The 21,616-nt window shown below is 42.4% G+C and overlaps 2 protein-coding genes across 4 annotated transcripts in view; one reads left to right on the top strand and one right to left on the bottom strand.

Moving 5' to 3' along the window:
* The window catches only part of NUDT13 (nudix hydrolase 13), a 1,386,901-nt gene that overhangs the window by 1,227,140 nt on the left and 138,145 nt on the right, over nucleotides 1-21,616 (top strand). For all 3 annotated transcript variants that reach the window (XM_069610536.1, XM_069610534.1, XM_069610535.1), the window contains one exon: nucleotides 15,711-15,822. In XM_069610536.1, coding sequence (XP_069466637.1) covers nucleotides 15,711-15,822 — 112 coding nt within the window. The remainder of the gene's footprint in view (nucleotides 1-15,710; nucleotides 15,823-21,616) is intronic.
* Nucleotides 6,971-7,114, bottom strand: LOC138473659 (mitoregulin-like). Its single transcript, XM_069612180.1, has one exon. The coding sequence runs from the start codon at nucleotides 7,112-7,114 to the stop codon at nucleotides 6,971-6,973; it is 144 nt and encodes a 47-aa protein (XP_069468281.1).

Consider the following 21,616-nt stretch of genomic DNA (forward strand, 5'->3'; position numbering starts at 1 on the left):
TCGGAGTCCAGACTACATATCAACCTGTTGGAGCTGAGAGCCATCAGACTAGCGCTGAAGGCTTTTCTGCCGTCTGTACGGGGAAGAAACGTCCTAATAATGACGGACAATACAGTGGCCATGCACTACCTCAACAAAAGAGGAGGCGTAGGCTCACTACCACTGTGCAGAGAGGCGATGCAGCTCTGGTTTTGGGCAATTCAGGAAGGAATCTCTCTATCGGCAATTCACCTAGCCGGAGAGAAGAACTTGACAGCGGACGCTCTGAGCAGGCAGAGCACAGTCTCTCACGAGTGGGAGATAGCTCAGGAAGTCCTTCAAGAGATCTTCGCCCTTTGGGGAACCCCTCAAGTGGATCTGTTCGCCACCAGTATCAACAGGAAGTGCGACAGATTTTGCTCAAGGGAATTTCCCCCGAGAGGAGCTCTAGGAGATGCGTTCGTAGTGGACTGGGAGTTCCCACTTCTGTACGCGTTCCCTCCGGTCCCTGTCATTCCTCAAATGATCAGGAGGTTGAGAAGGTTTCGGAAGACCATGATCCTAATTGCCCCGGATTGGGCCAGGAGAACGTGGTACCCGGACCTTCTAGACATGTCCATCTGCCCTCCAATTCGACTGCCATACAGAGAGGATCTTCTCTCGCAGAAGGAAGGTCAGGTTCTCCATCCAGCCATCAAGACCCTCAACCTTCACGCTTGGTGTCTGAAAGGTTGAGGTACAAGGATTGGGACCTTCCGGATGATGTTATGGAGGTGTTGCTTTCGGCCAGAAGGCCGGCAACTAAAACTCTATACCGCTGCCGTTGGAACAAATTTTGCAGCTGGTGCAGAGAAAAGAATATTGAACCCTTTTCTTGTGGTACACCTATGGTGTTGTCATTCTTACTTTACCTGGCTAATTCAGGCCTACAGGTTGGCACAATTAAGGGCTATCTCGCAGCGCTATCAATCTTTAAGCGCACTGCAGAGGAGCCTTCATACTTCAAAATTCCATTGGTAATACAATACCTAAAAGGATTAACTAATGTTTATCCCCCGAAACCTTTTCAAGTTCCCTTATGGGATTTAAACCTAATTTTAAACTTCCTAAAGGGTGCCCCTTTTGAACCACTACACTCTTGTTCATTGAAGCTTCTCACCCTCAAAACTGTTTTGCTAATAGCATTGACATCTGCTAGAAGGGTTAGCGAGTTGCAAGCCTTATCGTGTAAACCTCCACATACAATCTTTTACAAGGACAAAGTTGTTCTTCAGGTGAAGCCTAACTTCCTCCCGAAGGTAGTCTCGGAGTTTCACATCACTCAGAAGATTATATTACCTTCTTTCTACCCTCCTCCTCATCCGGGGAAGGAGGAAGAGAGACTGCACAGGCTGGACCCTAAGCGAGCCTTGAGCTTCTATATCAGCAGATTGGCTAAGATCAGACAAGCAGACCAACTCTTTGTAGGTTATGCAGGACATAAGTTGGGCCTTCCAATAACAAAACAAACCATCTCCAGATGGATTATTTTAGCCATTCTGGAATGCTACAAATTGGCAGGAAAGGAGCCTCCTCAAAATCTAAGGGCTCATTCTACCAGGGGTATCGCAACATCCTCAGCCCTTCAAAGAGGGGTGCCAATTCGAGATATATGTGCGGCTGCCACATGGTCGTCCGCACATACATTTACCAAATTCTATAGCCTGGATTCCTCCTCTAGTCAAGAAACTAGATTCGGCAAGGCTGTGTTACACTCTGTCCATTCTGGAAGGGTAACATAACTTTTATTACTCCCGCCTCCAGTCACAATACCACTGCTATGGGAGTCTATCTAAGATAAGGAATACGTCGGAGGACACAATCCCTTCGAAGAACTAGTTACTCTTACCTTGTAACGTTCTTTCGATGGGATGTTCCTCCGACGTATTCCTTATCGACCCTCCCATCCATCCCCGCAGTATGACTTCCTGTGGGTTTGCAGCCTATGCTCCTTCAAGGTGATTAGTCTAATCCAAAAACATTACTGGGGACTACAAAACGGAACTGAGCAACGGACGCTGCGCGCGGCCTTTATAGGCAGGATGACGTCGACGTCGGCACGGAGGCCGTCGAGGGTCATCGACTCGGCGATCATCGACGCGCAGCGCCCTCTGGCGAAAAAATTTTCCGAGGCCAGCAAAGCTGAAGGATTTATATCTAAGATAAGGAATACGTCGGAGGAACATCCCATCGAAAGAACGTTACAAGGTAAGAGTAACTAGTTCTTCTGTGCAAAATAATTTCAATGTATCTATTCCCAGGGGAAACAAATCCCTCACTATTACAATTTTACATAGTGTACTGCATAGGGGAATTACAGAGGCCTTTACTGAGATAGAATCAGAACCATCATTTGATCACATATACTAAAATCAATTACAAAATACATAACACACTTTAACAAAAAAGTGGAAGAAAACTGCATAAAGTGCTATGGTATAAAGTGCTGTAGACATATAACAAAGTGCAGAAAGTCACTAAAGTGCGAATACGAGTGGCAGAGTGTGTCTGGCTTGGTGGCGCAGTCGACCCAATGGCGTTCTCCCACCCAATCACTTTGCTGTAAAAAATTACATACGCTTTTTGACTTGAATGACATTTGACTACAACTAGTGTCCTTCAGTCGCAAAATTCACAATTGGCTTATAAAATAAAGTGCAAAATATTTGACAGGATCAACAAGACCAATGAGCCTGTACTGAAATAAACTTGCATGGCTCCAATGGAGCACAACCTAGTTTCAATGAACATATATAACTGCTATCCTCTTCCTCAGGACCTTGCTGCTCTTCTGCAATACACAACACAATAATTACTAAATAGCCCTTGCTCTCACTGTGCAGCGCACCACATCGAGTTAAGCACACTAGTTACCTGTAACAAATATGGTAACACGGTCAGTAAGTGAATTGCTGCTGTTATCTCTGTGTAAACATCAACACCATTTCTGAAATGTAAAACACAGATACATTGGAGAATTAGTGGCACCCTTTGCAGAGACGTCTTTATGGGAGGGCAAGAGGGGCACTTTCCCCGGGCCCCTGCCTTGGAGGGGGGACCCAAAGTGCAGCCTGATTATAAGATTTCAGTTTCCATTAGTCACCAAAATTAAACATCCCACGTCAGGATATTTTATGGCATGCTGCTCAGGCTCTAAACATATTGCCTGCTGTTGCTGACAAGTACATTCTGCTCCGATATTTTCATCCTGCAATGCTTTCTACTTTCACTGTTGTATACATAGTTTGTGCGGCCCAACACCTGTAGCATTCTCATCTTTCTGTAGGGATTATTTTGATCATGTGCAATAGCCAAAGGTGACATGGATATTGATAAATTTGAGTAACGCAATGGTTCAGATGATAGCTCAGTGTGCTAAGCACTCATTGCCGATATTTGCGTTCATATGCAAAATTACAGTACCAAATTCCAGCAAGGCTGACTGAGCCTTTCCAATGTATGACATTGATAAGCCTGCAAGTATATGTACTTTGATTTTTAGCACACCAGGTGTCATCATCGCCAATGTACCTACACCAGATAGCGGTTGCCATAGAAACTAACATAGAATCAGTATGGCGAAGGTCTAGAAATGTGTTTGTGCAGATGGGGTGTTGTAAAACCTAGGCAGGCACCTCCAATGCCAAACAAAGTGTTAGTCCACAGAGGTGATTATCTATCCAAATTCTAGACTGAGGAAGCCAAGTGTTCATGCTTGGATCCTTGCTTTGCCAGCAGATGATAGTGATCCTGGACAAATCTTTTATCACTGACAGTACTATGTTGTCTTCTATGAAAAGGTTTGTGTTGGTTCATATGACTTGCATATTTTCCAAGTCAATTCTGTAAAATGTGATTATTTTAACAAATGTGTGATCCTGGGCATCTCATTTGTATTGCTTCACCTGTCAAAATTGCCAGTCCATAAAACTTTAAGAATTGTCAGTCCTTCGTTTCTGATTTCGTTCTCTGGGTATGATCTTTAAAAAAGATTCACTCATGGTTTCACTGGCTGTATACAGTGTTGCTTCCGCTATAACAATAGTAAGCATTGATATATTGCACACTGGAGCCACTTGTTTGTTTACTCTCAAATGCAACACTACTTGATAACCATGTTCCTCTTCTAATCTCAATCTGTTTGGATACAGACACCTTTCTGGTATCTTCAAATCATCATCCACTCTCTATTCTATGGTATGTGTAGATTTCTCCTTGCTTCCCATTGGTCACCTGTATCTATGCATGAGCACTTTTGCATTCTATGAGGCAGCTAATCTGAGTCATTTGTTTATTCTGGATTATGTGCATCTTTTTCAAACAATCTATGTCCTGTAGTTATACTACGTCCGATATACCTTCTTTGTGGCTGTTTTTGATTAAATGTTTCCTGTAGCTAGAACACAAGTACCTTTGTTGTAGACTGGCAATGTTGCCCTTGAAATGCTACTTGTTTATCATAATTACAGCAAGAATGAAGAGTGTAAGGATGCTGAAAGGGGTTTGCCATGCTTATTTTGATCTCTGTAAACAGCATATCAACCTATGGGTTTTGATCAAGACAGACGTGGGGTGGGGTCCACAAGATATTCTATATCTATCTCTTAATTCCTTTGGTCCAGTGGAGGGGGGCCCCAAAGGTGACCATGCCCCAGGACCCAAAATTGCTTAAGATGGTCTTGACCCTTTGAAACTACTAAATTAACCAATTTCACCAGAGTCCCTACAACAGAGCACCAAATACAAATTAAAATTAAGATTAAAGCAGCTACCTGGACCAAGTCAGGCATAACACGTCCTAAATTTCCAAATTAGAGACATCCGTGAACCGGATCCATTTTGACGAGCTTCACACTGTGTTCTCTGCAACAACATACAAATTACTAACAAAAAAAACTGCCATGAAATGGCAGTCGAAATATGGCTAATGAAACGCCTACTTCACGTAACCATATCAATGAGTAGACTTCCAAGAATGACACGTGTCAAGAAGACAACTGCGTGCATGTGAATTTCTTATTTAGATCTCTAACGGTATGTGTGTGGGGTTTTAAATTAGCCAAATCCGTCATATGGCTTTTAGAAGACACTTGGTGAATGACATTTCTACAAATAAATGATTGCAACATTATTTTCACACTAAACCAGCCGTGTAAATAATATGAAATTTGAATCCAAAATGGGCTTTCACCAGAGTCCCTACAACAGAGCACCAAATACACATTAAAATTAAGACCAAAGCAGCTACCTGGACCAAGTCAGGCATAACGCGTCCTAAATTTCCAAATTAGAGACATCCGTGAACCGGATCCATTTTGACGAGCTTCACACTGTGTTCTCTGCAACAGCATACAAATTACTAACAAAAAAACTGCCATGAATGAGATTTCTATAAATAAATGATTGCAACATTATTTTCACACTAAACCAGCCGTGTAAATCATATGAAATTTGAATCCAAAATGGGCTTTTGAGGGTACTTGCTACAACTAAACTTAACAAGCATTGGAAATGCCAACAGTTTTGGCTTTTTGTGTAGACATGGGGAAAGGCATTTGCCAGGCACTGTGATGGTGGAATTAACTGGCATCAGTGGTAGGAGCTGCAAAATGGTGTGATATAAAAGCTGTGCCTGGCAAATGCCCAACATTTATAGACAATCCAAAATGGTTGAGTTTTCCAATGCTTATTTTTAACAGTACGTTAGTGAAGGACACGCATAGGCTTATAACAAGAGTGGCTGAAGGCAGACCTGGTTAGGACATTTTTATTACACCAGGATTGCGTTTAAAACTCCAATTAAGACATTAACTATAAGACGACTGCTTTGAGCAAACACTGGCACACACTTCAAGCACAAAGTTTGATGCTGAGGCTTGATAAAGTTAACTTAAAGAAATCCCAGAAGAATGTGTTTTGGGCAGGGAGGGGCAGCAATAGATTGGATGGCCATAAGGTAGGATGACCAGACTTTCCAGTTGCCGGGACAGTCCTTGAATTGATCACACAGCCATCCCAGTTTTGGAGAGTGGGTGTCAGTCCCCATTTTTATGGAAAGGCAGGATAGGCAACGATTATAAAAATAAGTATACATTTAAAATACACACTGAATTTTGCCTTGTCAGACTGGCTAAAACCTCAACCATACAGGTAACAGGCACACACATGAACTGATTGCGCCGCAGAGACCAGTTGGTAAATGAAAGAACAGCAAGGCTTGTAACATGTATCAAAGCAAACACTCTTTTTATTATTAATAAGCCTATAATCACAGTCCAAACTGGCTAATTTATAGGAGCAATGCTGTTAATAATGTGGGACGCAGGAGGGGTGGGATGATGGGGCAGTTTGAGGGGGGTTGTCCTTTTATGTTGTTGGTCGTACCGGTTTTTATCTTGAAAATCTGGTCACCCTGCATAAGGCTTACCATGATGGCCATGGCAGTCAATGGGTGTACAAATACCCAAAAAACACATACAAGCTTTGTGTTCCTTCTCATATGCCATTCCACCAAGCTGTATTTTAATTCAATAGTTTTGGCTTTCAGATAGAGCTGATAACCAAATTAAACAAGTCAGACAACTCAGTATCCCCCCTCGGCTGGGAGTCTCACACCTTGCTAGCACAGTTTAATGTTTTACCAATCTACATAACTTTGTCACTTCAGAATTGGTATTTTTCGTTTCCTATTGTATGCATACCTGTCAACCTTTTCAAATAAAAAGGCAAGTGAAAATTGAAGATTTCACTTTTGTGGTGAAATCTCCTTTGACACCTGTGGTCGGGCAAAGGGATTGGTGGGTGAGTTGGGGGTATGTTTTGCTCCACCCCCTTCATACGGGATCTCTGAAATCTCCAAAGAGAGAAACACTCTCAAAGTACAAACATATAAATGCTCTGATTCAATCGCCTGCTCAAATACACCCTCGGAGAAGTCGAGCTTCTTGTGGGTCTAGATGAGTTTGGCGTGCAGTCTCTTTCGTCTCCAGTCCAAGAACCTCCTACGCTGGCAGTTCGCCTGCCAACCCACCAGCACTCCTGAAGTGAAGGCAAGCACCACGGCCAGACAAAGTCTACCCACTGACAATTCGCCCATACCGATCCCCTCCTGTCAGGGCAATCAGAGCAACAGCTGCACTGAATGACTGCCCCTTTCTCACCAAGGTTGCGCACTTTATAAGTGAAATAAATACACGAGTCCGACTCATAAGCATGTTCAATGTGTCAGCTGAGTTATCACCACTCGTAATCGCCCCAGCATTGTGACGACAAGACGACCATCTGAAATGGCGACATGGTATTTTTTTAAAGGTGAAAATTTGCCACTAAATCGACAGTACTCAGACATTTTCTTCGTTCACTGTTAACAGTATTTATAATATACATATTTACCATCTGTTTACTGCCCTGTTATGAATATGTCCGGTGTCTATGAATGTAAAAGTGTAGCATTCCAACATGGCAATCATGAAAGTGCCTTGTAGATGTCCGGACTACTTGTTTTAATGACGGCATAATGACCAGCAGTTGATACTACTTTTAAGAACCGATTCAACCAGTTTTTGATGGTTCGACTACATTCATGACATGTAGAAACGATTTCATGTTCAGAGAATATTTTTGGGTTTTTGACTTGTACAGTTAGGTGAGAAAGTTAAAAAAAAACATCAAAATGTTTGGCATGCAGATCGGAATTTGCAGTTGATGTGTAAACATCTCCCACTCACCTCCATTTGAAGGGTAATATCCCTTTATTTTCACCCTCTGAAGCGGTCCTTTCCTATAGCCTTATTTCAGCAAGGTACCCTCCCAGCAAAGGTATCGCTGCCAAGTGGCACCATCTGTGAAACCTTTAGCCAGTGGTGGAAATGGAAACTAGAAACCCACACCCACAAGCAAGTACATGGACATTTTGTGAGACATTTTAAAATAAAATGTAACTATAACAGTACATTTTTTATTTTTATGACACAATACATTCAAATATGTAACATAACTTAAAAGCTGTAGTAAATATTTTTTAAAGCATCAATCAAGTCAAATAACTTTTTATTAACATTAAGATATGGCAGCAGCCATTTCGGAAGTAAAAATGGCTGCCAAATTCCGCACACAATACAAATGCAGGGAAAGAGTGCAAAAGGGATGTGGTTTGGGGTGGGCATGGGTGGGAATGGGTGGAAAATCACATAGATTTGACTTTGAGATGGGTGTTAATAATAATAATAATTAATAAATAATAAATAATATTTATTATTAATAATAATAGAATGATAATAATAAATAATAATGTTCGCATTTATATAGCGCTACGAACCCTCAGGTATCTGAGCGCTGCTTATTATTACCCACAGTGTTTGGTGCTCATTTATCGCCCTCGGAAGGATGAAAGGCTGAGTTTTCGAACCTGCGTTAGCAATCCCTGCACGGATGTCAAAGTGAGCGCTCTAGTCGCTGTGCCACTTGACCGGCTATGGGTTAAATGGGTGGAGACCTAGCCAAAAAACATTGATCCATGCTCATATGTTATCTCCATTAAAAAGCATTTTAGATACTTATTCAAAGCCCCTATATGAAGCTCTTATGTTAAAGCTCTTATTTTAATGATAATAGTTTTGGCTTAAAGGTAGCGCTTTCAGCACCACCTAATAGCCAAAACTAAAAAAGGTCACGAAGATGGAACTCATTAAATTCTGGATTACCTTAAAACTGAGGTTATGCATGAGCAAAGGATGTGTGTGCACAGTAAATCTTTTATTATCGAGCATCATTGGGTTCCCAATGATGCTGGATAAGTAAATATGCTATATAACACGTGTTAGTTAACCGGGAGGCAGAGATCAGGAAAACAGAGCAAAACTGGTAGTTAACAACACTTCATGGCCTTTTTGAACAGTTTGCCAGCACTCTACCAACTGGACACTTGGTAATATGGCTTGAAAATATTGTTATCCATCATTTTTTCTACCTGAACCTTTATTTTCATTCCATGCCATTTCAGAGGCCTGTTAATAGAATATTATAGTAAATAAAGTGCAAATAACAAACTGTATATTGTTAGCCCTTAAGGAGTTTTTGTCATGCTCACTGAAATACAATAACTTAAATCTCACAATTCTGTCTGAACCATTTGTAGCTGGACTGGATTCAATCACCCACCAAAATGGAAATTGCCACGGATGGCTTCAAGAACAGACCAACTCCCCAAGATAGTTTTTATTCAAACGTTTTTTTTTCCAAATTGAGTTTTATTATCATTTTCTCATAGTATACTTAAGCAAAGAACAACATTACAACCATTCTTTCAGTGAAATATGCAGATTATTCATTCCAACCCTCCCCCCACCCTCACACATTCCTGTTAGAGTTCAATGTGGGCTCACTCCTGGTTTTAAACACTTATATGCAACGGTATGTCTCTCGAGGTTATTCAGTGTATATACTTCTAAAAAAAATGGAAGCCAGGCCCCTTCAATACTTATTTGCGTCTCATCCATGAAGTGCATCAAGTACTCCATGTTGTATATGGCCCAGGCTTTTAAGACCCATTCCTTTTCTGTGGGGGCTGTGGCTCTCTTCCAACCGAATTTGGCTGTGTTTTCATGCATTTAGCTTAGTTCGTATCTGAGAGTGTTTTCGTGCATTTAGCTTAGTTCAAATTTGGCTGTGTTTTCATGCATTTAGCTTATTTCGTAGCTGACTTTGTTTTCATGCATTTAGCTTAGTTCAAATTTGCCTGTGTTTTCATACATTTAGCCTAGTTTCAGATTTGACTGTGTTTTCCTGGGGGACTCTATGCCTGCCTGTTGGATCTCGCCCCCCCCCTGTTGTTTTTTCTTGTGATGTCTGTACACCTGCCTACTTATTTTCCTCCCTCCCTGTTGCTTGCTTGAGATGTCTGTTTTTCTGAATCCTTCTTGCTGTCCCCTTGTCTCTCCTCTGCTCCCTCCCACTCACTATATCCTTAGCACATACTCTATCAGAAATGTCGCCTGACCTGTATGATAGCAGCTTGTCTGTCGCATTCTCCTTCCCACTCCCCCTCCCCTCCTTATCATTGTTTAAGCTCTTACTTGATCATTATTGTCGCCGACCTGTATGATAGCAGCTTGTCTGTCTCCTCCCTCCCTCACTTGTTTCTTTCTCCCTCTCCCCCCCAGCACTATCTGAAATGTCATCAGGCCTAGTACGATAGTCGCTTGTTTTGTTCATCTCCTTCTCCCTGTCCCCCCCGCCCCTGTAACCTCCCTCACCTCTTTTAAAATTCCAGCACTACCTCAATTGTCGTCAGGCCTAGTAAGGTAGCTGCTTGTCTGTCGCATTCTGCTTCCCACTCACCCTCCCCTCCTTATCATTGTTTAAGCTCTTACTCTATCATATGGTCTCCGAACTGTATGATAGCAACTTGTCTGTCTCCTCCCTCCCTCACTTGTTTCTTCCTTCCTCTTCTCCTTCAGCACTACCTGAAATGTTGTCAGGCCTAGTACGATAGTTGCTTGTTTTGTTCATCTCCTTCTCCCTGTCTCTCCCCCCCCCCCACCTCTTGTAAAATTCCAGCACTATGTCAGTTGTCGCCAGGTCTAGTAAGGTAGCCGCTTGTCTGTTGCATTCTCCTTTCCACTCCTTATCATTGTTGAAGCTCTTGCACTATCTGAAATGTTGCCAGGACGAGCATGGTAATTAATTTCACATTCTTAAATATATCAAGGACTTGCAAGAATGTCACTGTATTCTCCCTGTTCCCTCCCTACCTTGAAGCTCTTTGAAACACAATGTGTATAGGCGCTATACAAATAAACTATCAATCAATCAACCCTGTGCTATGCAGCTTCTGGCCACAACTATCAGGGTGCGTGCCATGTGTCCCTTGAATAGCGTGTCACTAAGGATCGTCACTCTCTCATCTCCCATGGATCTTTCCTTCCCTAGTCCAGGTGCCCCTAAATCCCAAGGTGGTCACTAGAGATTAGGAACCTCTACTATCTAGGATCTGGCAGGCTAACAGTGAGGGCCTGAAAGCAATTGGATTATCTGTCTTGCTTCCTCTGAGAATTCGTAGGTGGATCCTAACCTAGGGACCCATAATAAGAAAAGATTACAAGAAGTGGTGCCTTTCAATCACCTAGGTCTCACTTGGTTCTTACCTCTTGCGCTCTTTTACTCCCCACCCGTATGTTCTCTCCTTCCTCTCCCTTGTATCTCTTCCACTCCCTTCTCTTCCTCCACCTTTCCTCTTTCTTTCCGTCCCTCCTCCTTCTCTCTCTGTCCCTTGATGTTCCTCTGTCTACTATTACTCTCTTCTCCTCTCTACTCCTCTCCACTGTCCTTCCTACTACTCTCCACTCTACTGCTCTCCCTCTTCACTCTACTACTCTCCCCTCTATTATTATCCCCTCTCCACAGTACTACTCTTTTCTCTCTACTCTACTCTACTCTCCCCTCTTCACTCTAGTACTCTCCTCGCTCCACTCTACTACACTCCCCTCATCATTCCACACTACACTCCATCCCTCCTTCTTCTACAGTCACCATCCTTTTAGTCTCTCAGTCACCTTTCTCATTTAGCCTCACATACTGCCCTTCACTCCCACTTAGTCTCATTCACTCACCCTCCCCAACATAGATATACACTCACACCCACGTACCACTTTCTCTCGCCAACCAGTACCTCATCTTACACACACACTCTTTAATATTCCTCCATGCTCTGCTGTACCTTCCTTCCTCTGCCTGGTCTTTCAGTCCTCATTCTCCTCCCTTGACCTTGCCCAAACAACCCACACTGCCCTGTTTCCTTTTTCCCCTTTTATGCTCCTCCTTCCCCTCCCATTAGTCCTGGCACACACCTGGTTCCCCAGGCCAGTCGTCAGCCTGTTTTTCCCTCCAGGTTCATGCCATACATGTGTGAGGCTTTAAAATGCTGCTTAAGCCCAGTCCCCTCCTCAAACGCAGGTCTGCAGAAGTTTGGCGATGGTGGCCCTTGACAAACACCGTCTATCAAAGTATTAAGGCGCTGTGAGAAACCTGATGGTATTCTCCCACCCACTCCCTTGGGATCTTCCATTAAGGTGGCCAGGGAAGGGCCATCGCTTTTGGATCCAAACCCTGGGGGTGGACAAGCGAGGGAGGATCATCTGATTGGAAGGTTTCAAAGGATTGGGAGGAGGATACCCAGTGGCGAGACATGGTATTCCCCCAGTCCCAAAAATACCCCAACCTACTCTCCCTCAGCCTTTATGGGGTATCTCCAATCTCCCCACGTCTCCCTCTCCCCATTTCCAACAAATACTGAGATGAGGAAGAAGCAACTAAGATCAGTAAAGATTACCCATAGGAATACCATGGGGAAAATAAGGGCAACCTAGCCTAGAAAGAACTCGAGTTGTCCCACTAATAGAGCCAGGCAGGGTCAGGCAATTGATAGTGACCATTTACACCTGACCCCACTTGACTGTTTTTTTCACTATAAAAGGTGTGGTTTTATACAGAAGGACGAGCAAGCTGGAGAGGCACTTTGGACCAGAGAAGCCACAAAGCTGGCAGCTGCAGGAAGGAGGATACAGAGGAGAGTGGCATGCTTCAACGCTGGCCCATTGTGCGAGGAGGGCTGCAGCGTGGCTGGGGAGCCATCTCTCGTGAGAGCCGGAGCGAGGCAATTGGGACCCTGCTGGCACAGTCTGTGCAATTGCTTGTTCCCTTGGGCTGTGTGTCGGGCCCAAGGGTATCTGATGGGCAGGTGGTCAGACCCTGACCTCGGCCCAAAGTATCCCGAAGAGACATTGCAAGCGCTACACTACCCAGTGAGTTTCGCATGACAGAGAGAGAAACTCAGGAGTATGCAGGTGGCTGGAGCGGGAAAGGGAGGAAAAAGAAAGATTGATAAAGCGGCACAAAGCGGAAATCAAGATGCAGAAAGTACAAAAAGAGAAAATAAATCAAAGAAAGTAACGGGAGAGAAATGGTGGCACAGAAATAAAGAGGGCAGAAAGTAAATAGATTTGAAAGAAAGGGCAAGCGGCCCGGATGTAAAATTAAAGCGGACAGAAGTAAGAGAGAATGCATGGGTGTACGAGAAAGTCAAGAGAGGGCAAGTGGTGCGAAAGAAAAGTAAGGAAAAGGTGCGAGTGAGCACTGAGAAGGAAAGTGACAGTGTAAATGTGCCAGGACACACGGCAAAGGAAAAGAAGTGCAAGGGTGCACCAACAAAGACATATGTGAGTGAAATAGAATGGTGCAAGAAGCACAACAAAGTAGGAAGGTACAAGAGGCACAGAAGAAGTATAGAGGGGAAAAGAACAATGCAAGTGTGCACAACAAAGGGAAAGGAATTAAAGACAATGCAAGTGTGCATGCTAAATACCTGAAGGTAAAAGGTACCAAAGAAAGTGAAAGTAAGAAATAAAGAGATGGGCAAAGAGCATGGTGTTTTCGAAAGCCTCTGATTCTACCCCATGAGAAGAGTGTATGTAAGAGGAGCTGTAAATTAGGAAAAGGCATATCCTAACCAGCTGAATTTGTGTTTGGAACTATAGGGGCCTAAGCTTGTGGAAGGGCCCCTGAGAAACCTAAAATTAACTGTGATATATTTTGTTTTTTGTTGAAAGTTGCAAGAGGCCTGTGCTTGGGGGTAGGAACCCAGAGAGGCCTACTTAAAAAATCAAAGTACATCCTGACAAAACAACTGACTTTGTGTTTGAAAGCTGGAAGGGGCCTGAGCTTGGGAAAGGGGACCCTAAGAGGTCTGGGCCAAGTTGGAGACTTATTGGTTTGCTTTATAGTGTTGAAAGGATTGAAGTCTGGGGAAGGGAACCTGAGAAGCTTAAAAAGGTAACTGTGATACATTTCTTTTGTGGTGTTTGAAACTTGAATAAGTTGAAGCTTGGGGAAGGGAACCCCAAAGAACTCAAAGACACTGAAGGTATTTTAGTTTGCTGCAAGGACCCTGTGGTGAAGGCCTTGCAAGCAGCCCTGTTTGATTGAACTCATTTTGGCACGCCTGGAAAGCCATCCGAAAACAACACTGGTTTTCCTATTTTTCTGTTGAATCACTACTTTTCATTTTTGACAAGAGACCCCTAAGATATGTTTTTGCATAGAGTGAGGACAAGCATAGGTTTAGACACAGACAGGCTTTTTTATTTGGACTTTCAGACATCAACAGCCCTTAGACTCATCATTCAGGGAAACACCCCTTTAGAGTTAGGATCAGTTAGGTATTACACCAACCCTGAAACTTTAAATAAAGTTTTTGAAATCTTTCCTTCTGAGTCTGTGTCTCTCTTGTCACCATACCTGTCTCACAGCCTGTGTTTTGGAGTTCCAGGCTGCTGGTCTGCAGTGCATACCACACTACGCCCCTTCTGTTCACCACCAGCTCTCTCGCTGTTGGGTTGCTCCTTCCCTCCTCCGCCAGAATGACTTATGAGTGCTGTAGTTCTGAAAAGAGGAACAAAATGACCAGAACAGGGTGTAGCAGTTATTAGGTGATATTGAGTGTTACTTAAAAGTTGCTGCCAGTCACCCCACCTCTGGAGCAGGACTGGTTCTGGCAAGAAAACTGGTAAGCATTTTGCCCCAGGTTCAAAGGGCTTCCCATTCCCCCTTAAGTAGGTCAGGTCTATAGCCCTGTCTCAAAATTCAATCAGGTTTTTGATAGATCCACAATAATTATGCTTGAAGTAAACTTTGATAGAACTTATTTCATTCGAAATTCTTTGCATGTTTGTGGGCTACTTTGAAAACCTCATTAGAATGTTTGGTTCCATGTTGTGAAAAGATCTTTCTAAAACGTGTTTCCGAGCAATACCATCTAAATGTGGTTGTTTCTTAAAGGTTGTCTGTATTCCTCCTTTGTCCTTAATGGAAGAAGGTGCTTTGCACTCTATCCCTGCCGCCTTCCCCACTCTCATCGGCCACCATTCCCTAATTTGTTCTGTTCTGTACCCTTTCAACTGTGTTATGTGTTTTGGTTAACATTATTCAGAAAATGTGTATTGATACAGGGCTTTTTCAAGGGATGCTTTCCCAGAATACCCTGTTAAATATGGTAACAACCCATGGCTTCCCAGCTCCATGGGCGTTTCTCCTCCATGCTAAGCAACCCAGTGTGAGACAGGGAAGGGCATATGATGGAGTCTCTGGCAGCTGGGGTACAGTGAACGAACAGGCTCACTCGGCAGAGGATGCACTCTCCCTGCGGCCCCTGCCTTTGACAAAATAAAGCACTGCCCAATATTAGCATCCACATCCATCAGGATTAGACTGCAACCAACGTACATCCCCTTATTGAATCAACGACTGAAAAAAAACTGCCAGGGTGGTTAGTTGGACAGATGAGGTAGGAGAGAATTTCTTTCTGTGGAAGGGTTCGGCGTGTTCTTTTCTGACCAATGTCTTTCCGTGGATTTTTTTATTGCAGAATTGTTACCCTTTTTTTGCCTGCAATATGGAGGGGGTGGAGGCTGACCACTGCTCTCCCATCGCCCTATCCAATATTGCTTCACCTAAACCAACCATCTAAGTTTTGCAGCAAACATTTGGTAAGAAGATCTGCATTGAATATCGGTCGATAAAAACACTGGATACCCTGTGGGAGTTCACATTTCAGGTTTTCCTGGTTACATCTATAACTACGTGATCAATGTGATGGACTCATTTGATAATTGATAGTTAATTCTGTGTGTTTTTTTCAGATGTCTCCTGTGGTCATCACTCTGGTATCCAGTGGACAACACTGCCTTCTCGCCCGTCAGAAGGCCTTTCCCCGGGGGATGTTCAGTGCTTTAGCGGGGTTCTGTGATATTGGTAAGACATTCTACGAGCTGGTAAACCACAAAAGCAACCACAAGTGTATGCTCTCCTGTAAGATGGAGCTTAGATGCTTCCATTGTTACAAATGTACCTTAAGTATTCAAGTATCGGCAATAGGGCATATCATTAAATATTACAAGACACATCAAAGGGGTGTTCTGTAACACGCGTCCATAGTCACAGGCCCTTAAAAGAAGGCAGAGCATGCCCAAATGGCCAGCACAACAGGACGACGTGGGTTGGTTTTGTGGACCAATGTCAGATGACGAATTGGCCAATTTGCAGGCAGGGAAGATGTTAATAATAATAAATAATAATTTAAGTATCTGAGGGCTGCTTATTATTACCCACGGTGTGTGGTGCTCATTTATCGACCTCGAAAGGACGAAAGGCTGAGTTTGGCCCCGCCAGGATTCGAACCTGCACCGATGTCAAAGCAAGCGCTCTACTCGCTGTGCCACTTCATTGAGCTTAGCAAGTAGAGGAAGCTGATTACATCAACTACTAAGGGCCTGATTCACAGAAGCATTTTATAATGGCGCAATCCCATTGGAAAATGATCTGTGAATCAGGTCCCAAGTGTTCTGACAATCTGGTCTTTCCTGCTGTTCTTTAGAAGGCACTCCAGTGCATGTTGAAGGCCTAGTTTCTTAGTAGAGGGGGAGGAGGTGGTGGGCCACGAGAGCTCTTGAACGCTGTTTTGCTGGAGATGACGCCCAGCCAGTGTTGGTTCAATGTATTAAAAAAGGGGGATTCGGCACCTTGATGCTTCTGCTCATGATTGTTACAGTTGAACCTGACCGGTGTTTCATAACTACGTCCCCATTTACTATTTTCTTCTTTGCAAAGAATACATGTTTTTGATGTTTATCATGTCCCTTCATCCTCTCAAGTGAAATGCATAATAATTTGTAACCAACTTCTATTTAAAAAATGCATAGGGTATACACTCACCCAGGTGTAGCAAGGCCCTGAGATCAGAGCAACAAAACAGTTGAGAATTGGGCAACCCATTAATCATCTTTAGAAACGAGCCAGGTCTTATTTTTCCTTTAAAGGCACAAATGATTAGAGGTGGTGTGGGACTAAGCATAGCTGAAGTTGGTCAGAGGCGTGTGGGCAAAGCAGTCCTTTAACATTAAAAACCAGGGAGAGTACTTTAAACTCAACTGTTGTTTGATGGCAGCCAATGTAAGACTTGCAAGGGGTCATGCAAATATTCTCTATAGCCAGAAACTACTCTCAGGCAGGTAGCAGGATTCCTAACCAGCTGAAGTCCAAAACGCATGTATCGCTGCAATATAGTTAAGGTGAGTGGTGAGTTCCATAGGAAATACAAAAATAAATAATTGCTGATAACCTTTCACTCGTATGATGAATATGGCTGAAATTCTGCTGACAATTTTGGGAAAGATTCATTAAAAAATTTAAAAAGTTATTAAGAAAACAAGAAAAAGTCTTTCGGCCTCGTCCCATTCATTTTCTCATAGACAAAAAAGGGCAATTTCTGCCAGGCCACACAGTGAAAACCGCTGGATGAAATTGGACCACGTCCGAACCAACTTGAGCACGAAGTGCTGACTCGTGATCCTTTTGGGGTCTGATGTTATGGCGTCCAGTATTTAAAAAAAAATATTTGATGGAAAATATAGAGATATCTCCCATGGTGCTTTGCAGCTGAGAAGCTGATAGGCATTTCAAAAATGAAAACCAGCCATTTTCTCCCAAAGTCTATTGCTAATAACATTTGACTTGCTGGATGGATTTGAATGAAAATCTCAAAACATAAAGGTTGTCAAGGACCCCCCAAACGCCGCATTTTGGGAACAAAGTATTATAACATGAAAACGTTTGCAAGCAAACAAAACAGCACAGTTTCACAGTTTTTAACCCATTTATTTTCCCATAGAAAAAAAGCACACATTTTGAACAGCCGTAGCACGAAAACCACCAGGCATATTTGGACCAAATAAGAAACAACTTGGGCACAAAGCGTGGACTTACATTTCCTGACTGGTCTGGGGTAGATTGACAAAAGGGGGTGCCCCCTGATCTTTAAAACCTTTATGAGCTTTGGTGCTTTTTACAGCAAGGCGGCTGAGCGAGGATAATAACTTTTGAGCCGCTGGATGGATTTGGATTAAAGTTTTTAAATAAAATGTTTGTCAAGAGCCCCAATACCCTAGACATTATGGCAACAATTAGTTAGAAAGTGCAAAAGTTATTAAGAAAACATAAAAATGCTGTTTTTAGCCTACTCGCATTCATTTTCCCATAGAGAAAAAGTGCAGTTTTTGAAGAGCCTTAGGGTGAAACCTGCTTTGCACATTTGGACCAAATAAGGAACAATTTGGGCATAAATCATTTACTTAATTTCCTTGACTGGTTAGAGGTAAATCCATCCAGTAATTTTTCAAATATTCAAAAGAGAATGAGGTGCGCACTGTGTCTTAAAACCTTTATATCGGTTTTGGTGCTAATAATGTTTGACTTGCTGGATGGATTTGGATAACATTTTCTAAACCAAAGGTTTGTCAAGGACCCACGCAAACTGGAATTTTTTGTGACAATTTGTTAAAGAAAAATGAAAAAGTTATTAAGAAAACATTAGATGGCCTGGCCATAGGCGCTATATAAATAGCAATAGAAATCACAGCAGGCTAGAAGTTGGGAGTGGGAAAGAAGACACCATGTGAAGTTTGGGTGGTGGGTTGGGGAGCCAATTACGGGTAGGACATTTTTGGTTTACGGGGAAGACCATGGGAATCTCACAAGTTTACAGCAACAACGGTGCAAGACCCGCTCAGAAAAACATGTGCGTCTCACGAAGCAATGAGTGATAGGGGTAATGGGAGAGGCTTAGGGAGGGAAAAAGCTGTTAAGTGGAGTGAGGGGGCCTGGAAAAATGAAGGGGGCACATGTTGAGTCACTGGGAGGACATGGAAGACTTTTTGATTCTGAGCAATTTTTCCCATTATCGTGGTAACCGGCGAAACACCACTCTACCGCAGGAATTTCAGTTATTGGAAATTATTACTGTGAAATTATCGCAGGAATAAGGTGTACGAAAAAAAGGTTTCACATCTGCAGTGCCTACATCTACTGGGCAGTGGGCAACAGGTCAAGAGCAAGAAAGTGTACACAGGCTGTGGATCACTCGCGTCCCCTGCACACTCGGGTTAATGCCAAAGGCAATCAGTTAATTAAGACATAAGGTTATGTAATACTCATGGAGATCTAATTCAATAATCTATTTGTATAATGTAGTTGAAACTGCTTTCAAAGCAGGAAAGGGTAAGTCAAAGTTTAGTTGAAGTATAGGGCTAATATACCACAAAAGGAGTTATTTTTATAGGTAATTAGGTAATGATTTCTTAGATGCTTTCTTAATCTGTACAAATAATAATCATGTTCTTTCGTCCAAATCATTAGTCCAAAGTAGTTTCTTAGGTAGCTGGAGCTGGTGACTCTACAGAGAAAAATGTGTATATGCTAAAGACTAACAAGTTGCAGATATCGTGGTGCCAACTAAAGATCAAATGATCATTCGAATAGCCTTCAAAGGTAAGTATACTCGAATGACCATTTGATCTTTAGTTGGTACCATGATAGTTGGCACCACAATATGTGCAACTTGTTAGTCTTTAGCATATACAAATTTTGCTCTGTAGAGTCACCAGCTGCAGCTACCTAAGAAACTACTTTGGACTAATCCACCACACTCGAGGGGACAACAATTGGAATTTTGACTAAGAACCTATGGGGCACCAATGAGAGGTAGGGATTTTTCAGTTGTAAAAACCACAAATCTTCATGATTATTGACATTGGTGAACATTGCACTAAAACTATTCCCATTTTCTGTAATTTGCTCTTTAGAGGGAAGCACATTGCTCGGAAGAATTTTGATTTTGAACATATGAACTTTACAGTTGATAACATTGAATACTTTGCTCCTGAAGAAGGGAAATTACTTCCCGAAACGCGTTGAGCCATTGGAACAGTAGTTAGGCCTCTAGTGTACCTAATATGTATATATTGTTTGATTGAAGACATGTCACTATATGACGATCAACAATTGGCAATATTGCTGAATGTAGACTGGCATGTATTGATAAATTGGATACTTGTTTGTAGAAATCGATAACCAAGTGATTACATGATTATTATTTGTACAGATTAAGAAAGCATCTAAGAAATCATTACCTAATTACCTAGCCCTATACTTCAACTAAACTTTGACTTACCCTTTCCTGCTTTGAAAGCAGTTTCAACTACATTATACAAATATATTATTTAATTAGATCTCCATGAGTATTACATAACCTTATGTCTTAATTAACTGATTGCCTTTTGCATTAACCTGAGTGTGCAGGGGACGCGAGTAATCCACAGCCCGTGGACACTTTCTTTCTCTTGTTTTGTACCACTTCCTAGTGTCAAGGTAGTGTTTTTCTCCTCTGCACCTCATTAAATATCTATCAGTCATACGGAATGTTTGATACAACCTGGTGTGCAGACTGTGTTCTCATTCTCTCAGTGGGCAACAGGTGTCCGGTTACAAAGTAGTGGTTTGACATTTCCTGTGTCCATGGCTAGTGGGCCCAAAAGAAAGATATTAGTGCATAGCTAGTGAGACCTCAAGAAACTATGCAACATGTTCCACTGTGGTGACTGGCCATGGCTGAAGGCCTTTTCAAGGAATTCCACCTTAACTATCAGCCCCCTCTTTGCGCAGTGTATGAGCACAATGATCACAGATGACATAACTAATGACATCACTGGTCACATGACTAATTACATCATCGATGAGATCAATAATGACATAAAATGTGAAATTACTGATTAAATAAGTTGGAATATTTGCGTTAACCTCTTTTGCTACATATTTTATTTTATTACACCTCAAATAATAACACCATGACATGCAACAATACACTGATACAGAAGTATGATATGATTACATGTGCTGCATTCATTTGTAGAACTTATCAACTTATAAAGTTTAAAATACAAATATGTAATGTTATACAAATGGTTTGAATTCCTTGTATTAGTAAACAATTACAATACTTCATTGCAGAGAAAGTACCTGATTGTGTTAAATCTATTTCAGTTATTTCAAACATAATATAATAAGTTTATGCAGTAGTAAAAATAAAAAAATAGTGTTATGGAAATAGTCAATGTTCACATTTAAATGTGCATTTCACCTTACTGTAATAACATTACATGAATACATTATTTTCTAAATGACATGGTTCATAAAAAATAATCACATTCAAAAGAAATGACGTGCCTGTGTGCACTGTGCATTGTGTCCTCCCATGTATTCCTTATCTTTAATATTTCCCAATATCCAGCTTGCTCCCTCAGAAATTTTTTTTTCAGTAGAGGGTGCTGTGCGTCGATGCCTGGTCGAGTCGATGTCCCTCGGAGGCTTCCATCTTGACGTCGACGTCACCGCAGGTATAAGTAGCACGCACAGCGCCCGTTGGGCTCAGTTCCTTTTTTCCACGCTTCACAGCTTCGGTAACGTAACACCTAGTTCCTAGTCAGAAATATTCTTTGAGTTTCTTCGAAAATTCATTGAGTTTCCGACGCAATATGGCTTCATCATCGGCGTCGTCCACTCCTCGGTCCGGATTTAAGTGCTGGGACTGCGGTGCTAAAATGTCCATGACAGCCTCGCACAGGATCTGCCTGTGGTGTTTAGGGTTAAACCACCCGTGTTCGGAGTGTGAGGACTGGCTGTCGATGAGGGACAACGCCTTGAGAGAACGCAGAGG

This window comes from Ambystoma mexicanum, chromosome 8, assembly GCF_040938575.1.
Source record: "Ambystoma mexicanum isolate Mex_15411 chromosome 8, UKY_AmexF1_1, whole genome shotgun sequence".
In the NCBI taxonomy this organism is placed as follows: domain Eukaryota; kingdom Metazoa; phylum Chordata; class Amphibia; order Caudata; family Ambystomatidae; genus Ambystoma; species Ambystoma mexicanum.